This window comes from Magallana gigas, chromosome 2 (genome assembly GCF_963853765.1).
Source record: "Magallana gigas chromosome 2, xbMagGiga1.1, whole genome shotgun sequence".
In the NCBI taxonomy this organism is placed as follows: domain Eukaryota; kingdom Metazoa; phylum Mollusca; class Bivalvia; order Ostreida; family Ostreidae; genus Magallana; species Magallana gigas.
In genome coordinates this window covers 27,260,499-27,276,814 of record NC_088854.1, presented here as the reverse complement: position 1 = coordinate 27,276,814, position 16,316 = coordinate 27,260,499, and the positions used below count along the sequence as shown (strand labels likewise).

Here is a 16,316-nt window from a genome sequence, read left to right as displayed (position 1 = left end):
AGTGTATATGCTTATATTTTAAATTGATATAATCTCTGTATTCTAATTTTTCAAAATGAACAATATTTTACAATGCGTCTTAAAATTTTTTGATAATTTAAAAGTTGAAAATTGTGGGTTTCAAACTCTTGACCTGCAGATCAGTAGCAGCTGACACTTACTTCTATTGAACTATACTACTAGACATCAATAATGTACTGTTGTGAAAAAAAAATTATATAAGTTGCCTGTAGTTTTCAACATTATAGTGAATCAAGTAAATAAGAGGACTTTCTTGGCCTATTTTAAGACCAATTCTTTACAATTAAGTACCTGTTCTTGACTCACTTATATTTTTGCATGTTAAATTGACTGTGATGATAGCAGGGAGGAAAACTGGTATATGGTGAGAATAATTCCTATAGGCCATTATAGATGGCAGTTAATGTACATATACTTATTAAAGTGTAGAACATTTTACTAATTTTATATATTTTTAAAATTCATTTTGATAAGTTATCCCATGATGTTGTGTATGACTGTTGCTCTGACTCATGAAGCAAACTATCACACACTTAAGTAAAATTTTATGTACTGAAATATAAATAAAATATTTGAGCATGATTTACTATAAACCAACAGTAATTCCCAACAACTTTATTTTGTGATTTACCAGAAATAAACTGGTTGTCGGCAACCAATTTTTTAAATCAGCAACTAATTCTTTTAAATCAAGATATAGATCATCTGAAAAATAAAATACCAGAGACACCTTAGGACTGTAAGGAATCATTCACAACAAAAAAACTGTGAACGTCGCGAAAATTTCTCGCTGGCAAGTAAAAGTTTGTTTACAGTATAGTGGAGGATTTTTTTTTTCCAGGTTCAGTTGAATGACAGCCACACCCAGATGATCGTCCACTGGGCGGGGGCAGGGTCACAGGTCATCATTGCCCTGTCACGCAGTAGCCACCCCTCTAGCTCCTCCACCAGTAACCTGTTTATATCGTATGACTACGGGACCAGCTTTGAAAACATGCAGTATAAGCTGACCATGCCCCACTCCATGGTGCCCATCATACACCATTACTATAACAGTAGAGTCTACAACTCACATGTAAGTAATGGTGGAGAGAGAGAGAGAGAGAGAGAGAGAGAGAGAGAGAGAGAAAACATAAGAAAGGGTGCTGAAAGAGAGTGTTAAAAAGAGGTGGGGGAAAGTGTTTGTGAGAATTTGTTGTACTGATCTGTTTTATAACTTTGAATCGATTATCATGGTTATTCTGAGAATTGCATTCAGAAAACCTGAGAATACAAATCACATGGTTTATATATAGATATGGGCATTGAAATAATTTTGACTATACAGTACGGTATGTCTGTACAATTTAAATACATCCCAAATGTATGCCCTTTAATTTTTTATGATAATGATGCAATTCAATCAATACAACAACAGTACAAATAAATAAGCCTGTTATATGACTTTTTGATCATGGTGAGATTAAGAATATTGATATATGGGCTATTTATAGTTATTTATATGCAAACTTTTCATGTAACTGTAACATGTGTAAGGAAGATTAATGATTGTCTGACATAACAATTTTTTTTTTACACGTACATGTATTCATGATAAATGCACTAGAACTACATACTGTAGCAGTTTTTATGTCATTTTACTCTATGGTTCCTTATTTGTCTTTGTCAAAAACACAGAATATATATTGGGTTAGTTGTTAAAAAAGGTACTTGAAGTACCTTCAACCAGTTTATAATATTCAAATTCATGTAAATTAAGCAAATATTTCCGCCTATTTCTGTCCTTTGCCAATTTCTACTGCATTTTCCAGGGTGTGTATATATTTGAAAATTAATATAAAGATTCTCTTGAAACTACCAGGTACTTCAACTAGCTACATCAACAAGATAATAAAAAAGTTTGCATCCTTCTTGAAGGTGCACTTAAACAGTAAAAATCTTGTATAATATACAAATACACTCAAAACAGGATATGGAAATTACTTTTACGTTTAAAATTTGATGTTATCTTACTGAATTTCAAATTTAAAAAGCAAGCAGTACGTGTTTCATTTAAACTAATGTTTTTTTCACAACAAAGCTAGATTATTGTAGGCTGCAGGAGCAGTTGATCGATCAATTTGTGGTTGTGTTAGAAAGTGCACATGGGGAAATGAGACGTTATTTATAACGTTTCGATAGAGCATTTCTTTTTGTTTATAACATTTGTAAGAGCCATAAACAAAATATCTCAAAATTGTGTATATCAAATCAATATCATTTTTAATTTTTATGAAATATATATTATAGATTCTAGTCATTTTTATGGCTACAATTATTGATCCCCAAGAGAGAATTGTGTACGAAATATAAAAGCCGTTCGTTGTTAATGTGCATGAGTTTTCAGATGACAGATAATAGAATTATGCAAACAAATGATGACATATTGAGTTATACAATAAACATCCATATAGTCATGAGTTTACAAGAACCTACATGTATTTGGGTAAGTTGATTCAATGTACATGTACAATTGTTTTATTGACAGCACATATTTAAAAATTCTAAATTATTCTTCGATTATAGGGGTTTACCTCCCTTTGCTCATTACGTGACTTGCAGCTATTTACAGGTGTGATTCTGTGTATGTAAACAAAAAATTTAAGTCACAATAAAAATGCTATTATCAAATATGGCAAATTATAAACTTACACAATGATTAATAGTGGTAAATAATACATTTTTCTCCCTCAAAATTTCCAGTCTATATTCTAAAGTGTTTTTGTTACTTTCTAATTTGATCAAGTATTCAGGAGGAAGATAGAGAGTGAATGAGAGAGAAAGATTCTGCGGAAATTCACACGGATTTCATTTATTAAAACGTTAATACTTTTGAAATAGTTCTGTAAAGTTTACAACCAATTTAATGCTTTGCATCAGAATTATCTTGTATTTTATTGTTTTTTTATATACTGTACTTTATTATTTTCACCTTGTGCAATTTCCACCTATAACCACTTGCAACAAATGGTTGCCCCATTTTACTTATTGTGTTTTTTGCCCCATCTGTCCCCATTTACTGCAGATGAATGTAAAACAACCAAAGGCTAATTGAAAGCACCAAGTTTCCTCTGTAACACATATAGTCATGCATGCATAGAAACATACACATGTATTTATTAAAAAAAACTGTAGCAAAATACATGATTTTAACTTAGTGACCATACTTCAGTAGTAACAGGGAGGCATTATATTCTCTTTAGCAAAATTTTAATGTAATGTTCATTAACATTAAATTTGAATTCTCTATAATGGGTCTGACAAGTAAAATATGTATCTGATAAGTACTGATACTCTAAGTGAAAAATGTATCTACAAACAAGTATTGTACAGTACTCTATATACATGTACTGGTAAAGCTACATGTATATGTATACTCATCAGTCTGAAACTCTTTCTCATTTTCTTTCAGTATATATTTACAGATATAATACATAATTACATTTTCACCACCCTGGACTATGGGCGGACATTTTCCTCCCATAGTGTTCCGTTTACACCCACAGACCTGAAGCTGCACGCTAGCAATCCAAACCTGGTGCTGGGGATGAACAAAAATGATACAGAGAAAAAGGTATGACTGTCAATTGAATAGTCAATATAGAATCATATGTACTTTTATTAAAGTTATTCTTGTATTTTTTTTGTCAAACTGTCATCGTTTTGCATGCGTTTCATTTTAATTAGAGTTTGATACATTAAGCAAACAGAATTAATCAGAACTGTCATAGTAAAGCTCAATCACTTATTGTCAAATGAAATGTATTCTGTTATTTGTATCCAATTCCTTTTGTGTAAATCAGTCTTGTTTTTTACTTTTTTTTAAAGCTTTATTTGTCTGAAGACTTTGGTTACAACTGGAGGATGGTCCAGCAGGGAGTGGTCAATGTGGAATGGTAAGTATCATTACAGTAAAAATCGTTTAGTACGAACACGGATACTGCAAAATCTCGGATGAAACGAAGTTTTTTTTAGTCCCCATAAACATTCTTAACAAATCTTCGCAAAATTATAAGGTTATATCGAATTCGGATATAATAAATTTACTGATATAGCAAACTGATTTTGTGTCCCGTAGAAGGGAATAACAACGAAATTTAGCACTTTTATTACGAATTTCTTTACAGTTTAAAAGTTTGCACTACTATTTAACATAGCAGTATGAATAATTTATTTTCACACAAATTTTTCAATTTACAATCCAGTTAGGAAAGGTATCTATAGTATCAAGTACACTTCTATATTTCACATTGAAATTGATTGGTTATTTCCTAGGGGTGAGGCTCCCTACGACAATGAGACTGTGATCTACGTGGAGAGACAGGAAAGCTGGACGAACGGAGGATCGATTCTCAGCAGTAACAACTTGTTCCGAACCAGCCCCAAAATTTTACTGTATGGAGGAAAGAACTTGAAAATGGAGGGGCCGTACATGTTTGCCACTAAAACAGCGGTAGGTTTAAGTCTTTAAAATTTTGCCACAAAATTTGTTTTTGTAATGTACAGATATAATTAAGATATAAATCAATTGAAATTTATAAATTAATTTTGATATTATTTTGTACAAAATGGTAGTTGTTAGACAGTAAATCTTTAGCAGTAAGATTTTAAATTGTCCTGTATTTGTCCATTAATAGGAATTTATTATTAAAGTCTTAGTTTCCACATAAATTAATGTTATTTGATTCTTTTTGTGTGAGTCAATTAATGCACATTAAAAAACTAAAGCAATAATATATTTACAATAGTCATTGATATCAATACATTTTTCCTGTTCGTTTACTTTCTGTCATCTTTGAATATTTGTGTAAATTAATTCAATAATTAACTTAATGATTGACTGATTACGGTTTTCTTTGTAGAGCTTTTTGTTTGGAGGTCATGGCCCTACAAAACAACTGTGGGTTTCATACAAAAGACAACCTTTTGTTAATACTCAGTTTTCCGAAAATATACATAGAGAGGTACAGTTCATTTATTTCATTTTCCTGGTTTTTTTTAAAGTTTAAAGATTGGAAAACACCATTATTTAAGATATTCAAGAATTGCAAGTCTTGAGAAATAAAAATTTAGTGTAAAGGATAACCCTTAAAAATTAAGGAAAAATTAAAACCATTTCAATACTTTACCTGTAATATTTTTGTTTCCAAATAATATATACCTGCATATTTTATATACAATTCGATCGACATATAGCTTTGCAATTCACTAATGAAGGTACCGGTAGATAAAATTACTACATTATCAGGCTAACTCTTTCCATGTCTCTTTTTCTGTCCGTCAGGATTATTACGTTGCGGACGCCTCAGAAGAGCAGGTCTTCCTAGTGGTCACTCACAACCTGACCACGGGGGATTCCAACCTGTACATCTCTGATGTGACCGGGTCCAAGTACTCCAAGACACTGGACAACATCGTGTATTTCAATCCAGAGGGAGCTCATAGCACAAGCTGGCTCAGGTAGGGATTCCTCCGTTATGAAAAAAAGGGGCAAAAGTGCTCTTGAACTTATTGACAGATTCAAAGAGTACCGGTACTCTGCTTTCATTAATGTTTGCGAGCATCCATAGATGCATTGATGGGTTTCACAGTTTTGACAGTTTTAAGGGGGAAAATATCACAGACAGCAGTTTTACCTAGAATTATTGTTCTCAATTCTCATAATTCAGATAACTTTTGAATTGGTTCACATGCTAGCTCGACACTGAAATATCTGAATCATGAATATTGATGAAACCGCAGTATACATGAGACATGTACTGCATAAATTATTGTCCATTTATGACAATTACTAAATCTTTATCACATCTTTATGGCAAAAAGCTACTTTTTGTATAGCTAAAAACATTATTCATGCAAGGAGGATGCCATTCGTACATGTGTAAAATGATCCAAGTTGATAGAGAATTTTTAAAAGTTTTAAAAATTGTAGTAATATTTTTTTCCAGACATTTTGCCAAGGATGCATTCGTAGACCTAACAAAGATAAAAGGTCTGAAAGGTGTGTACATTGCCAGTCAGCTGACCAAGAACAACAGCTTCCAAAGAGATGAGCAGAGAAGTATGATTACATTCGACAAGGGCGGGGAATGGTCTCTGATCAACCCCCCAGCCTACGACATCAACGGTAACAAGACAAAGAACTGTACCTCACATTCAGTAAGTTGGACCCTTGAAATACTGTCTTCCATGGGTCTATTTTTTATGAATCTGCGTGTATTAATAGACTTAATTATTAAAATGCATTATTGATTGGTTTTTGTTCATAAAACTACTTCTGATAAGAGATGCAGATAATATAAGTATAAAATATAAACTGATTTTTGTATGGCTTTTAAATGAATTAGCTTCATTAATCAACTAAAAACTCCTGAAATCATTTTTCATTTATGCCGTTGAAATTGGATTTGTGTGTAGAAATATGACAGAAATTTTCTCTGAAGTTTTATATACAATGTGTGCTACTGGTGACTTTCAGAGGGAGAACTGCTCCTCTCTCCACCTGACTCAAGAGTTCAGTCGACTTTATCCGGGAGCCAGAAATGTCCCGATCCTATCGAGAGAGTCTGCACCTGGTATCATCATGGCTACAGGGATCATAGGACAAAACCTAAAGGACAGGCCTGATGTGTACGTCTCTTCTAGTGCCGGCTACCAGTGGAGACCGGTAAGTTCACAGATTTTGAGTGTATGGGAAATGAGCCAATACTGTAGAATCATTATAATTTATTTGTCGCATGGTGGCTCAATTTTCATGTATTTCAGTTGGTTGGGGGGGGGGGGGGGGAGGGGGTTACCCATCAAATACGAATTAACATTCCCAAAAGTTGTGAAACAAATCATTCCATTCTGATTATCAGACAGAGTAAAACAATATAGGTCATGAAAATGGAATTTGACTCTAAATTACTGCCACAGTAATCAAGGCATTCACATGAAATTGTCAAATTCATCAGATGAATTACTGTAATTAAAGCTTTTCTTGTAATACTGGATAAAATACTTGAAAGAAACAAAACTTTTGTTTGAAGGCACTGGAGGGAAGCTACTTTTATGCCATGGGTGACCACGGTGGACTATTAGTTGCAGTACCACAGTTCCAGAATACCAAAGACCTGCTGTAAGTATTATCATCAAAATCTGACCTACTGTTCCTCCATCATAAGTAGAGCAGCTCATGTTGTTGAGAAATATATTTTGCAGTCTCCTCTGTTTTGTTGTCAACACATGTATTTGGGAGAGGATGTATATTTTAGGTCACAGATTGCCGATTGTGATTTGGGTATATTTTAAACCAGGGAATATTGACTTAGTTCGCATTACAAACTACATCCGCATTTTCTGTATGTCACACTGTGTTTCTTACATGTACAAATATACAGGTAAATACCTTTTCCCAACCCTTTCTGATTTTGGAATTCTTTCTTGTCTATTGATCCCAATTGCATTTCAAATCTTTATATTGGATGCTTCTGGACAGTCTCATGTCTAGGTCTGTTTACAAATACCTGTCATGTAGGTCCTCCCTACCTCAACATGTGATTGTTTATCGATTCTTGTTGTTGTCAACTGTTCTTGTTGTCTACAGGTACTCCTGGGATGAAGGAGAGACCTGGAACTCCTACACCTTCCACAATGAGACGATCCGGGTCTATGGTGTACTGACCGAGCCAGGGGAGGCAACTGCTATCTTCTCCATTTTTGGCTCTCACTTAGGATACCATAAGTGGCTCATCATTCAAGTCAACATGGATAAGGTTTTCAGTAAGTGTCGACATACTGATGCTACATGAATGTGAAACATCCTAGTGACACAACAGATTAATTCTGTTTTGACTGTAGATGAAATCAGTGAAAATTGATTATTTTCATACAAAATAGTTCTCAATTGAAAGAATTCAAAATTACAATACAGATCAATACTTTAAAAACTGCTGTATAGTTATATACATGTATAATGAGTTTGAAACATGTTTTTCATGTTTAATATTTAGCTTTGATTTTGAGTGTTAAGGTGGTGAATAAGGCCAGGAGAATTTGAAGGCAACCAGTGCTTATATTCAGTGATCAATTTTAATGGGCAAACTGAAAAGGGGAACAACTCAATTTTTGTATTTCAAGTTAAATATTTCCTTTTTAACTTTGACAAAGATAGAGAAATGTATAGAAGAAAAATAAGGCACATTTATCCTTATTTAGACTATAGAGTATAGACTTGATTTATTTTGCCAATGTCAAACCCAGAAATGATTGACTTATAATGATTCAGGGTTATGGTGTTCTGTTGAACAGATTTGATTCAATAACATATTTCTTGCATTTGACAGGATACACCTGTAAGAAAGATGACTACAAGATGTGGTCTTTCCCTGATAATCCTCCATTTGCCGGCTGTATCCTGGGCAAGAAGTTGGTGATTGAGAGACGTATAGCTCACGCTGCCTGCTTCAACGGCAGAAACTACGACAGAACTATAGTAGAGAAAAACTGCTCATGTACAAGAGAGGATTATGAATGGTAGGGGTCTTCTTTTTTAACAATATACACTTTATAGTTGCTACATGGGTATGTAAGCATCTGCAAGATGCTATGAATGGTTATTTATTAATTAAAAAAACTATAAGATAAAATTTGGAAAGTGTCCTTTTAAAATGTTGAAATACTGGTAGTTATTAAAAAAAACTTGTAATACATGTATGAATACCTTAGCACTCTTCAATTTTTAGATTTTTCCCCTCATTAGAATTTTGTCTTTAACTCTAACTCTTTGTATTTGTTGTTTGTTTTATTTCTTTTACATTCTGAAATATATTGTGCAAAGTGAACAGTTAAAAGAAGTTGTATTAATGGTTACCATATTCATCCAAATGCCCCTTTTTTTAATCCAGTATTTTTCCTTTGCAGTGCATTTGGTTTCCACCTGGAGGAGAGTTTGTTCAGCTTTAACCAGAAGTGTATTGAGGACCCTGATTCAGGCATTAACATACACAAACCCCCAAGTCCCTGCCCCCCAGGCACGTTCTACCCCTACTCCCGGGGCTATCAGAAAATCCCAGGAGACACTTGTCAGTATGGAGAAGATTACCGCTACGACCCCCTCATGTATTCCTGTCCTGTAGCAGGTACACATAAACAATTTTTAATGCTCCTTTTACAGAAATACCTGAATTTGGTTTTTAAATGGAAATATATTTAATGTTATAAGAGCTATCAGTAAACTTCTGTTTAACAGAATTTCACAATCTTTTAACTTGCAGATTAAAGAATAAAAAGCTTATAGTTTCTCAGGCATTGCTACATTTTGTCAAATACTGCTACTTTTACTAATTTTATTGTGATATTGAAAGGGGAATAACTCAATTTTGTAATACACTGGTAATTTAAAAAAGAAGTAGTCATTTCCATTTTAAAATCTTGCAGAAGCTAATTCCTGTCTTTTGAAAATTATGGCAGAAGAAAGTAAAAGTTATTTTTTTGGCCTTATTTGGGCAACTTCTTTTTATCATCTTTGTTACATGTTGGATGCTGCAGTTATGTACCAATATCCTACAGCTGCAGTGTCCACATCAGTGCTTAGGAATGTTATATAATGTACATGTACTATAGTTGTTAAACTTTGTGTTGTTGACAGAGCTGCCAGAGTTCCTGATTTATGTGGCTGGGACTCATGTACACAGGGTTATGATGGGCAGTAACAGGGATGAAATCATCTATACGAACACCGTCAACAATATCGTAGCAGCAGAATTTGACCTCAGCAGTAACTGCATGTTTGTTGGCATGGCGAGCGAAATACAGGTTGATGTTGCTTTCATACTGTTGATTTCTTTTTAATGCGAGTAACTATTCCAATTGCTGTTTTGTTTTAAATCACAAGAATATAATAATAACGCACATCACAAAACATCTATTAACAATTGTACATGTATATTAAAATGAATTTTACATGTATTAGAATATTTGAAGTTTTTCAATCATTGATGAATTGCTTGAATCGTAAAAAAAATTCCTAACAAAACCATACTAGTATTTTGTGTACCAATACTAAATTTCGTATGTCTTATTTGTGCAGAAAGTATGTTTTGGGGAAAATTCAACATCACCAACAACAGCCATGCCCCTGATATCTACTGGACTTAGGAGTATTGAATCTCTGGCTTTTGATTGGTCGAGCAAAAATCTGTACTGGGTTGATGCCGGGGCACGAAAGATAGAAGTGGCTCGGGAGGATGGGCGGTACCGAAAGGAACTGTTTAACTCCACCTACCTGGACCGACCCAGGGCTCTTGTTCTTGATCCCAGATTTGGGTGAGTGAAAGTCTCAACATATTTTCTCCATCTGTGTTCTTTGGATCCATGTAAAATTTGAATATGTTGATTAGACTGTACACTGTACATGTTTATTAGATTTCAGAAAATAATAGTTTATTATTATCAAACATTTTTAATTTATCCATGTATATACATCAGAAACATCTATGTTTGATAACATTATAAGAATTGTAGAGAGCAGAATTTTTGAAACACTTAAATTTTCAAGAATAGTAAAAACATAAAAACAACATTAAAGTTTATTTAATACAGTATAAGAATATTTTGAACTCTTGTTTATGAAGTTCATACATGATTGACAAGTAAAGTTCCAAGTAACCATTGTTAAGCATTTGTAATTGCATTCGATATCAAGGAACTCATGTACATAATGTTTGATGAACTATGGTATATATTGTATTTTTAAAAATGAACCCTTCAGATTGACCGCAGTCAATTGAATGTTGGTGTCTGTTGTAGGTACATGTACTGGACTGATTGGTCAGCCAGTCACCCCAGAATTGTACGAGCCTGGATGGACGGCACACACAATGAGACGATCGTCTCTGGATACCGAGTTCACTGGCCTAACGGGATCACCATCGACTTCCGCTCGGACAAGATCTACTGGACCGACGCCTACAAACACGGAATATACTCCGCTAACTCTGATGGGCAGCATGTACAGGTTCTGAAGAGTGGAAGCTACTACATTCCTCACCCATACAGCATAGGGGTGTTTAAGGTTGGTGTTTTGTCATTTATATCTGTGTGAAATTAACAACAGTTTATAACAAAACATTCCAAGAGAGCAAAAATTAATGACCAAGATACTGTACATGTGTAATATATTGTGTGTGAATAATATTTTTGCCTATCAAGATTTTTTAATCATAAATTTCTGTGGCCTTTTTTAATTCCTAGAACAATGTGTATTGGGCTGACTGGACCAAGACCACAATAATGACGACTGACAAAGACATTGGGCTTGGACTGGAGTACATTGTTAACAACACCTACCATGTGTCCGATCTGAAAATCTACTCCAAAACCTCTCAGAGCTGTAAGTTACAAAGTTTTTCATCATCATTGATAAGTTTATGCTTTCAATTTTGGAGTTTTGGTATGATAAAAATTAACTTACACTGTGATTATAATATGTACATTTTCACAGGCCATAGCAAGTTAAATGCTGTCAAGACAATCCTACTTGCTATGTCATAATATTGTATAGAAATTGACTCAACATTTGTGGTTCTAAGAACTTACCGGGTATCCATTTGATTTTTTCAGCTCATTTTTTGCCTGATCTGAGGTGTTCTGTATTGAACTGTAATTTTCTGTTTCAGCTCTGTTTCTATTTTCTGTCCTGTATTTATTTGTATTGTTCATTTTCAGCACATTCTCTTTGCACTAACGGTAATGGAGCCTGCACTCAGCTATGCCTGCCCCGCCCCCAGTTTGATGGCACGGGAGCCAAACTCTCCAAGCAGAATCGCACCTGTGCCTGTAACGGAAATTCCTTCAAGATTCCCGGGGAATCGGGGTCTTCTGAACACTGCAAGTGTGGAGAAAAAGACATGAAAATTAATGGCGTCTGTGTGCCTACAAACTCCAGTGTTGGTAAGTAGTCTTGCAGATTTTTGTTACATGTACACTGTGGAATTATTTAAACTCACAGGGCACAATTTTTTGTGGAAAGGCAGTTTTTCACAAGTTCATTGGAATGTATTTTCATTGTTTAATTTCTATGAATAACAAATAGGGATCAAAGGACTAAGTGCGGTTTTATGCATTTTTTGCCCCCAAAATCAAAGTTTTAGATAGAGCTTTAAAAATAAGGTGAAAGATAGTTAAAATCATATTAGAAAAAAAGGTGTAAAAGGTTATCCCCACAGTGACGTCATAAAGTAGAAATGACGTCATGAAGATTGCATTATTTTGATAAATTGATGTTTTTTAGCAAAATATGGGTGTTTTCCGATGGTTTTTCGACTGGGAAACATCGAGCGCAGGCTTGCTCAAGTACCATTTTTTAGTATAATGTGTATAACTATCTGAAGAAAAAAATATGTTAAAATCGCACTTGAGCAGACCTGCGCTCTATACTTCCGAATGCAAAATATAGAGCAAAATTGAGAATATTTTCATTTTTTTGCAAATTTGCGGGAAATAGGTCATTTTGGTGACGTCATAGATAAAAAGTGAATGAGCAATGCTGACTAAAATCAAGATTAAAGTTATAGGCATCCTCCATACAATGATTTGTGAAGATTTTATTTTTATACGATACTATTTAAAAATTGGTTGAAATCGGGGGCAGATATTTGACCATACTGCACATAGTCCTTTTATGATTCTTTGAGGATGCAAATTTGAGGATGAGAGGTACACATACATGAAATTCATTAAAAAATTAATTCCACAGTATTCCTTTTGGAGGTTTTCCCAATTTCTCATCTGGCATATTTTTTAAATGGCAAACTCTAAGTATTTTTTTTTTATAAAATTATTAATTTTGTAACATGGGATTCAATGGTATTATTGTAGACTCCAACTGTTCCCACTCCCACTTCACCTGCTCCAATGGGCGCTGTATCCCAGCTACCTGGCTTTGTGACAGAGACGATGATTGTAGAGATGGATCTGATGAATTTGACTGTCGTATGTATACTTACCTTGTGGTAAAAGAAAAGAATATTAATATTATGACTTTTTAAGAAAAACTTTTGAAAGTATAAATCAAAATACAGATATTAACTTACATGTACCAGGATCTCCATCACTGTATTTGGTAGGTAACTTTTTCTGAATCAATATTTTGTGAGCAGATTGTTTAACACATACTAGAAATGTAATATTAAATATTTCTAAATCAGTAGTTGGGGATTTCATTCATCATAATACACATGTAATACTGTAGAATCCTAATTAAACACAAGGAATAAATATTCACGTAAAATCTCGCTTTTATTTTTTCAACAGATGAAAACTAAATGAAACTATGATAAAGAGTATTGTTCGCAGTGTTATATTCTCGTGATTTGTTGTAAAATGGTTGAGATGGGGAATTAAGTACTTGCGTAAAAATAAGGAATCTACAATTTATTGTGCATGTACATGTACAAGGGATAATATCAAAATAAAAGAGTACATCTACTACAGTAGCTATAGGTGGAATACTATGGCATTAAAGTATTCCTATTTAAGGGGGAGATGTTTTAATCAAATAACCACATGCACTGTGTGTTTGGCACCACATGCATTATTGGCACATAGTTGTTTTAATGTTGGTGCTTATTGTAGGTCTTATAAATAACAATGATTGTTTCAGCTTACTTGGAATGTTCTACGGGCCACTTCCAGTGTAAATCCGGAGCCTGTATCCCTGATCGCTGGCGCTGTGACCATGACAACGACTGTGACGATGGGAGTGATGAAGAAAACTGTGGTAATTATACATTAGCCAATCATCTTCTTCCTCACAGATATAGGGTGGTACTGTTTTTAAATGTTCACTGATTCTTTTGAAACAATACCTTTTTTTTACCCCGTTGAGAATAGATATAATGTCAAGTTTCTGTCAAATCCAATATTTTTCCTTAAATGAATTCAATTGGAAACCAATAGCCTTATTCCGTTAAAATAAGGTTTAAGTCTACTTTAAGATCCATTATAAATTTATAATAACTACCAGTTTATACCAGTTTATACATTCTTTAACTCTTCTTTCCCAGAATCATTACCATACATTTATTGGGTATGCTTAAGGTAAGGTTTGCGGTTACAGGGAGATAACTCAAACATTTTCATTGTGACGTAACACCAACTACCCTTTATTTCAGTTATGACGTAAAAATTTATATGACGTCATAATTGATTTCAGGTTTTTTTATTTCGCGGTTTTTTTTTTAGTTTCAATAAAAAAATAAGAGAACACAAGCATTTTATCAATTTCTACGAAAACGAAATCCACATCATATGGTTTTGAATAGTGTTTTAGAAACATCAGATTACACATATTCTAAGATACGTTTTTCTTGAAATCGGTGGACTTGGAAAGGTTTTAAAAAAGATGTTTTCGTTTACATAATCTTAGTCCAAAATTAAGACTTTTGTTGCATTTTATTCTATTTTTAGATAGTTCATCAGAAATTAATAAAAGTGAATCATGATATTAATAGTGATATTATTTTCGAACATTTTAAGCATAAATAACCCCCATAGTAGTCACATATAAAATGTACATATTTTCACGATATTGTTTACATTTCATCAAAATGAAAATTGGAAATCATAAACTTTGACCTTTTGTAGTTATAAAACGGGACCGGCAAAATTCATTTGAATTTCATGAGAAAAAAGACTTTAGTATAGTAAACAAAATGGTATGTAACTTTGGTACAACCTCTAAAAAATGCAAGCCGCAAACCTTACCTTAAGTCTACATTTAGCTTCAGGGGTGATTATAAATGTACTGTTATGCATTGTGACAGATTATGCCAAGTGTACCAGTGCACAGTTCTCCTGCGATAACAAACGATGTATACCCAGGAACTGGACCTGCGATTATGACGATGATTGCCATGACAACAGTGATGAAAAGAATTGTCATTACAATGGTAAGACGGCAAAAATTCATATAATCAAGGTTTACTAATCATAGTTATAATTATATTGTCTGTTAAACACAAGGGTTGTACTGTTATTAATTATGATTAAATAGGATAAAAAATTATTATTTTCAAAAAATTAAATTCAGTAAAAGCACCAGGTGGATTCAAACTCATGGTTCACAAACCTGTAACTTTAACCATTGAGCTTTGATGATATTGTTAGGTAGTGTCTTAAAAAGTACGTCTTTATGTAGTGAGGTACCTCAAGTATATCAGCAAAATTAAATTTTCATTAATTATTCAAAGTCAAAAATGTGATGCACAGTCATGTAACATTTTAACATTGTTTTAAGTAATTCTTTTGGCCACAAATTTGTACTCTCAGATTTGTAAATTTTTTAATATTTACAAAAATGCTTGAGAACAAACAGTGATGAAAACCCACTATGCTGCGTAGCAATTCTACAGAATTAAGAGCAGTCTAATACTTGTATATTTTTATTTTTTTTGCTATAGAAACCTGTAGTCCAGAGGAATTCCACTGCGCTAAGCACCAGCCCAAGTGCGTCCCCATGACCACCGTGTGCGATGGTCACAACGACTGCGTGGATGGGTCAGATGAGGTCCGCTGTAACACCACCAGCTGTCCGTCATATAAGTGGGCGTGTGCTGACCGTAACCAGTGTATCTACAACAGCTGGCGATGTGACGGCGAGGAGGACTGCAATGATGGCAGCGACGAAAAGAACTGTACTACAACCAGTAAGTGCATGAGGGCTTTTCGTGAAATCATTTTGCATTATGTCAACTTTTTGCTATGGCCAGTGGTTTTTTTTTCTGAAAAATATGATAAAATATTAATCAAATTCCAAAATATGAGTAGGAAAAAAGGAGTTTAGTAAACATGTACATGTAGTCATGTACTTCGTAAATATGTCATGTATATTGTGATTTATGAGTTTGAAAAGTCTTCTTTTTTTTCGGTGTATTTATCAATCGTAATTGAGTGCATATAGCATGAAAATATCCCTATCTTTCTTAGCACATTAAGTAAAGACATCTAGTTTTTTCTTTTGATAGTTTGAAGGATTTTTAAGGCTGTGAAAAATGTGTTATAAAATATTGAATTCAGTGAAAAATTTTGCACATGCATGCTTATTTTTAATTTATCCTTAAACACAATTCAAATAATAAACTTTCTTAGACATGTACTTTCTTGTCTGTTTTAAATTCTATGTAAATCAGGAATGTTTTAAAAGCCCATAAGAATAGATTAAAAAAAAAAAAGAAATACAAGATGTTATATGATCCAGATTTTGCAAACTATCT

The 16,316-nt window shown here is 33.5% G+C and overlaps 1 protein-coding gene across 2 annotated transcripts in view; it reads left to right on the top strand.

The window, feature by feature from the left end:
* LOC105317592 (sortilin-related receptor) overlaps positions 1-16,316 on the top strand; it is a 34,309-nt gene that overhangs the window by 1,020 nt on the left and 16,973 nt on the right. For both annotated transcript variants that reach the window (XM_066075915.1, XM_066075914.1), the window contains exons 2-22: positions 863-1,096; positions 3,473-3,634; positions 3,889-3,956; positions 4,336-4,513; positions 4,923-5,024; positions 5,345-5,520; positions 6,009-6,219; positions 6,539-6,727; positions 7,092-7,180; positions 7,649-7,824; positions 8,388-8,577; positions 8,965-9,182; positions 9,692-9,858; positions 10,133-10,368; positions 10,852-11,116; positions 11,296-11,434; positions 11,770-11,994; positions 12,922-13,035; positions 13,706-13,822; positions 14,868-14,993; positions 15,504-15,749. In XM_066075915.1, the coding sequence (XP_065931987.1) occupies positions 863-1,096; positions 3,473-3,634; positions 3,889-3,956; positions 4,336-4,513; positions 4,923-5,024; positions 5,345-5,520; positions 6,009-6,219; positions 6,539-6,727; positions 7,092-7,180; positions 7,649-7,824; positions 8,388-8,577; positions 8,965-9,182; positions 9,692-9,858; positions 10,133-10,368; positions 10,852-11,116; positions 11,296-11,434; positions 11,770-11,994; positions 12,922-13,035; positions 13,706-13,822; positions 14,868-14,993; positions 15,504-15,749 (3,628 nt within the window). The remainder of the gene's footprint in view (positions 1-862; positions 1,097-3,472; positions 3,635-3,888; positions 3,957-4,335; positions 4,514-4,922; positions 5,025-5,344; positions 5,521-6,008; positions 6,220-6,538; positions 6,728-7,091; positions 7,181-7,648; positions 7,825-8,387; positions 8,578-8,964; positions 9,183-9,691; positions 9,859-10,132; positions 10,369-10,851; positions 11,117-11,295; positions 11,435-11,769; positions 11,995-12,921; positions 13,036-13,705; positions 13,823-14,867; positions 14,994-15,503; positions 15,750-16,316) is intronic.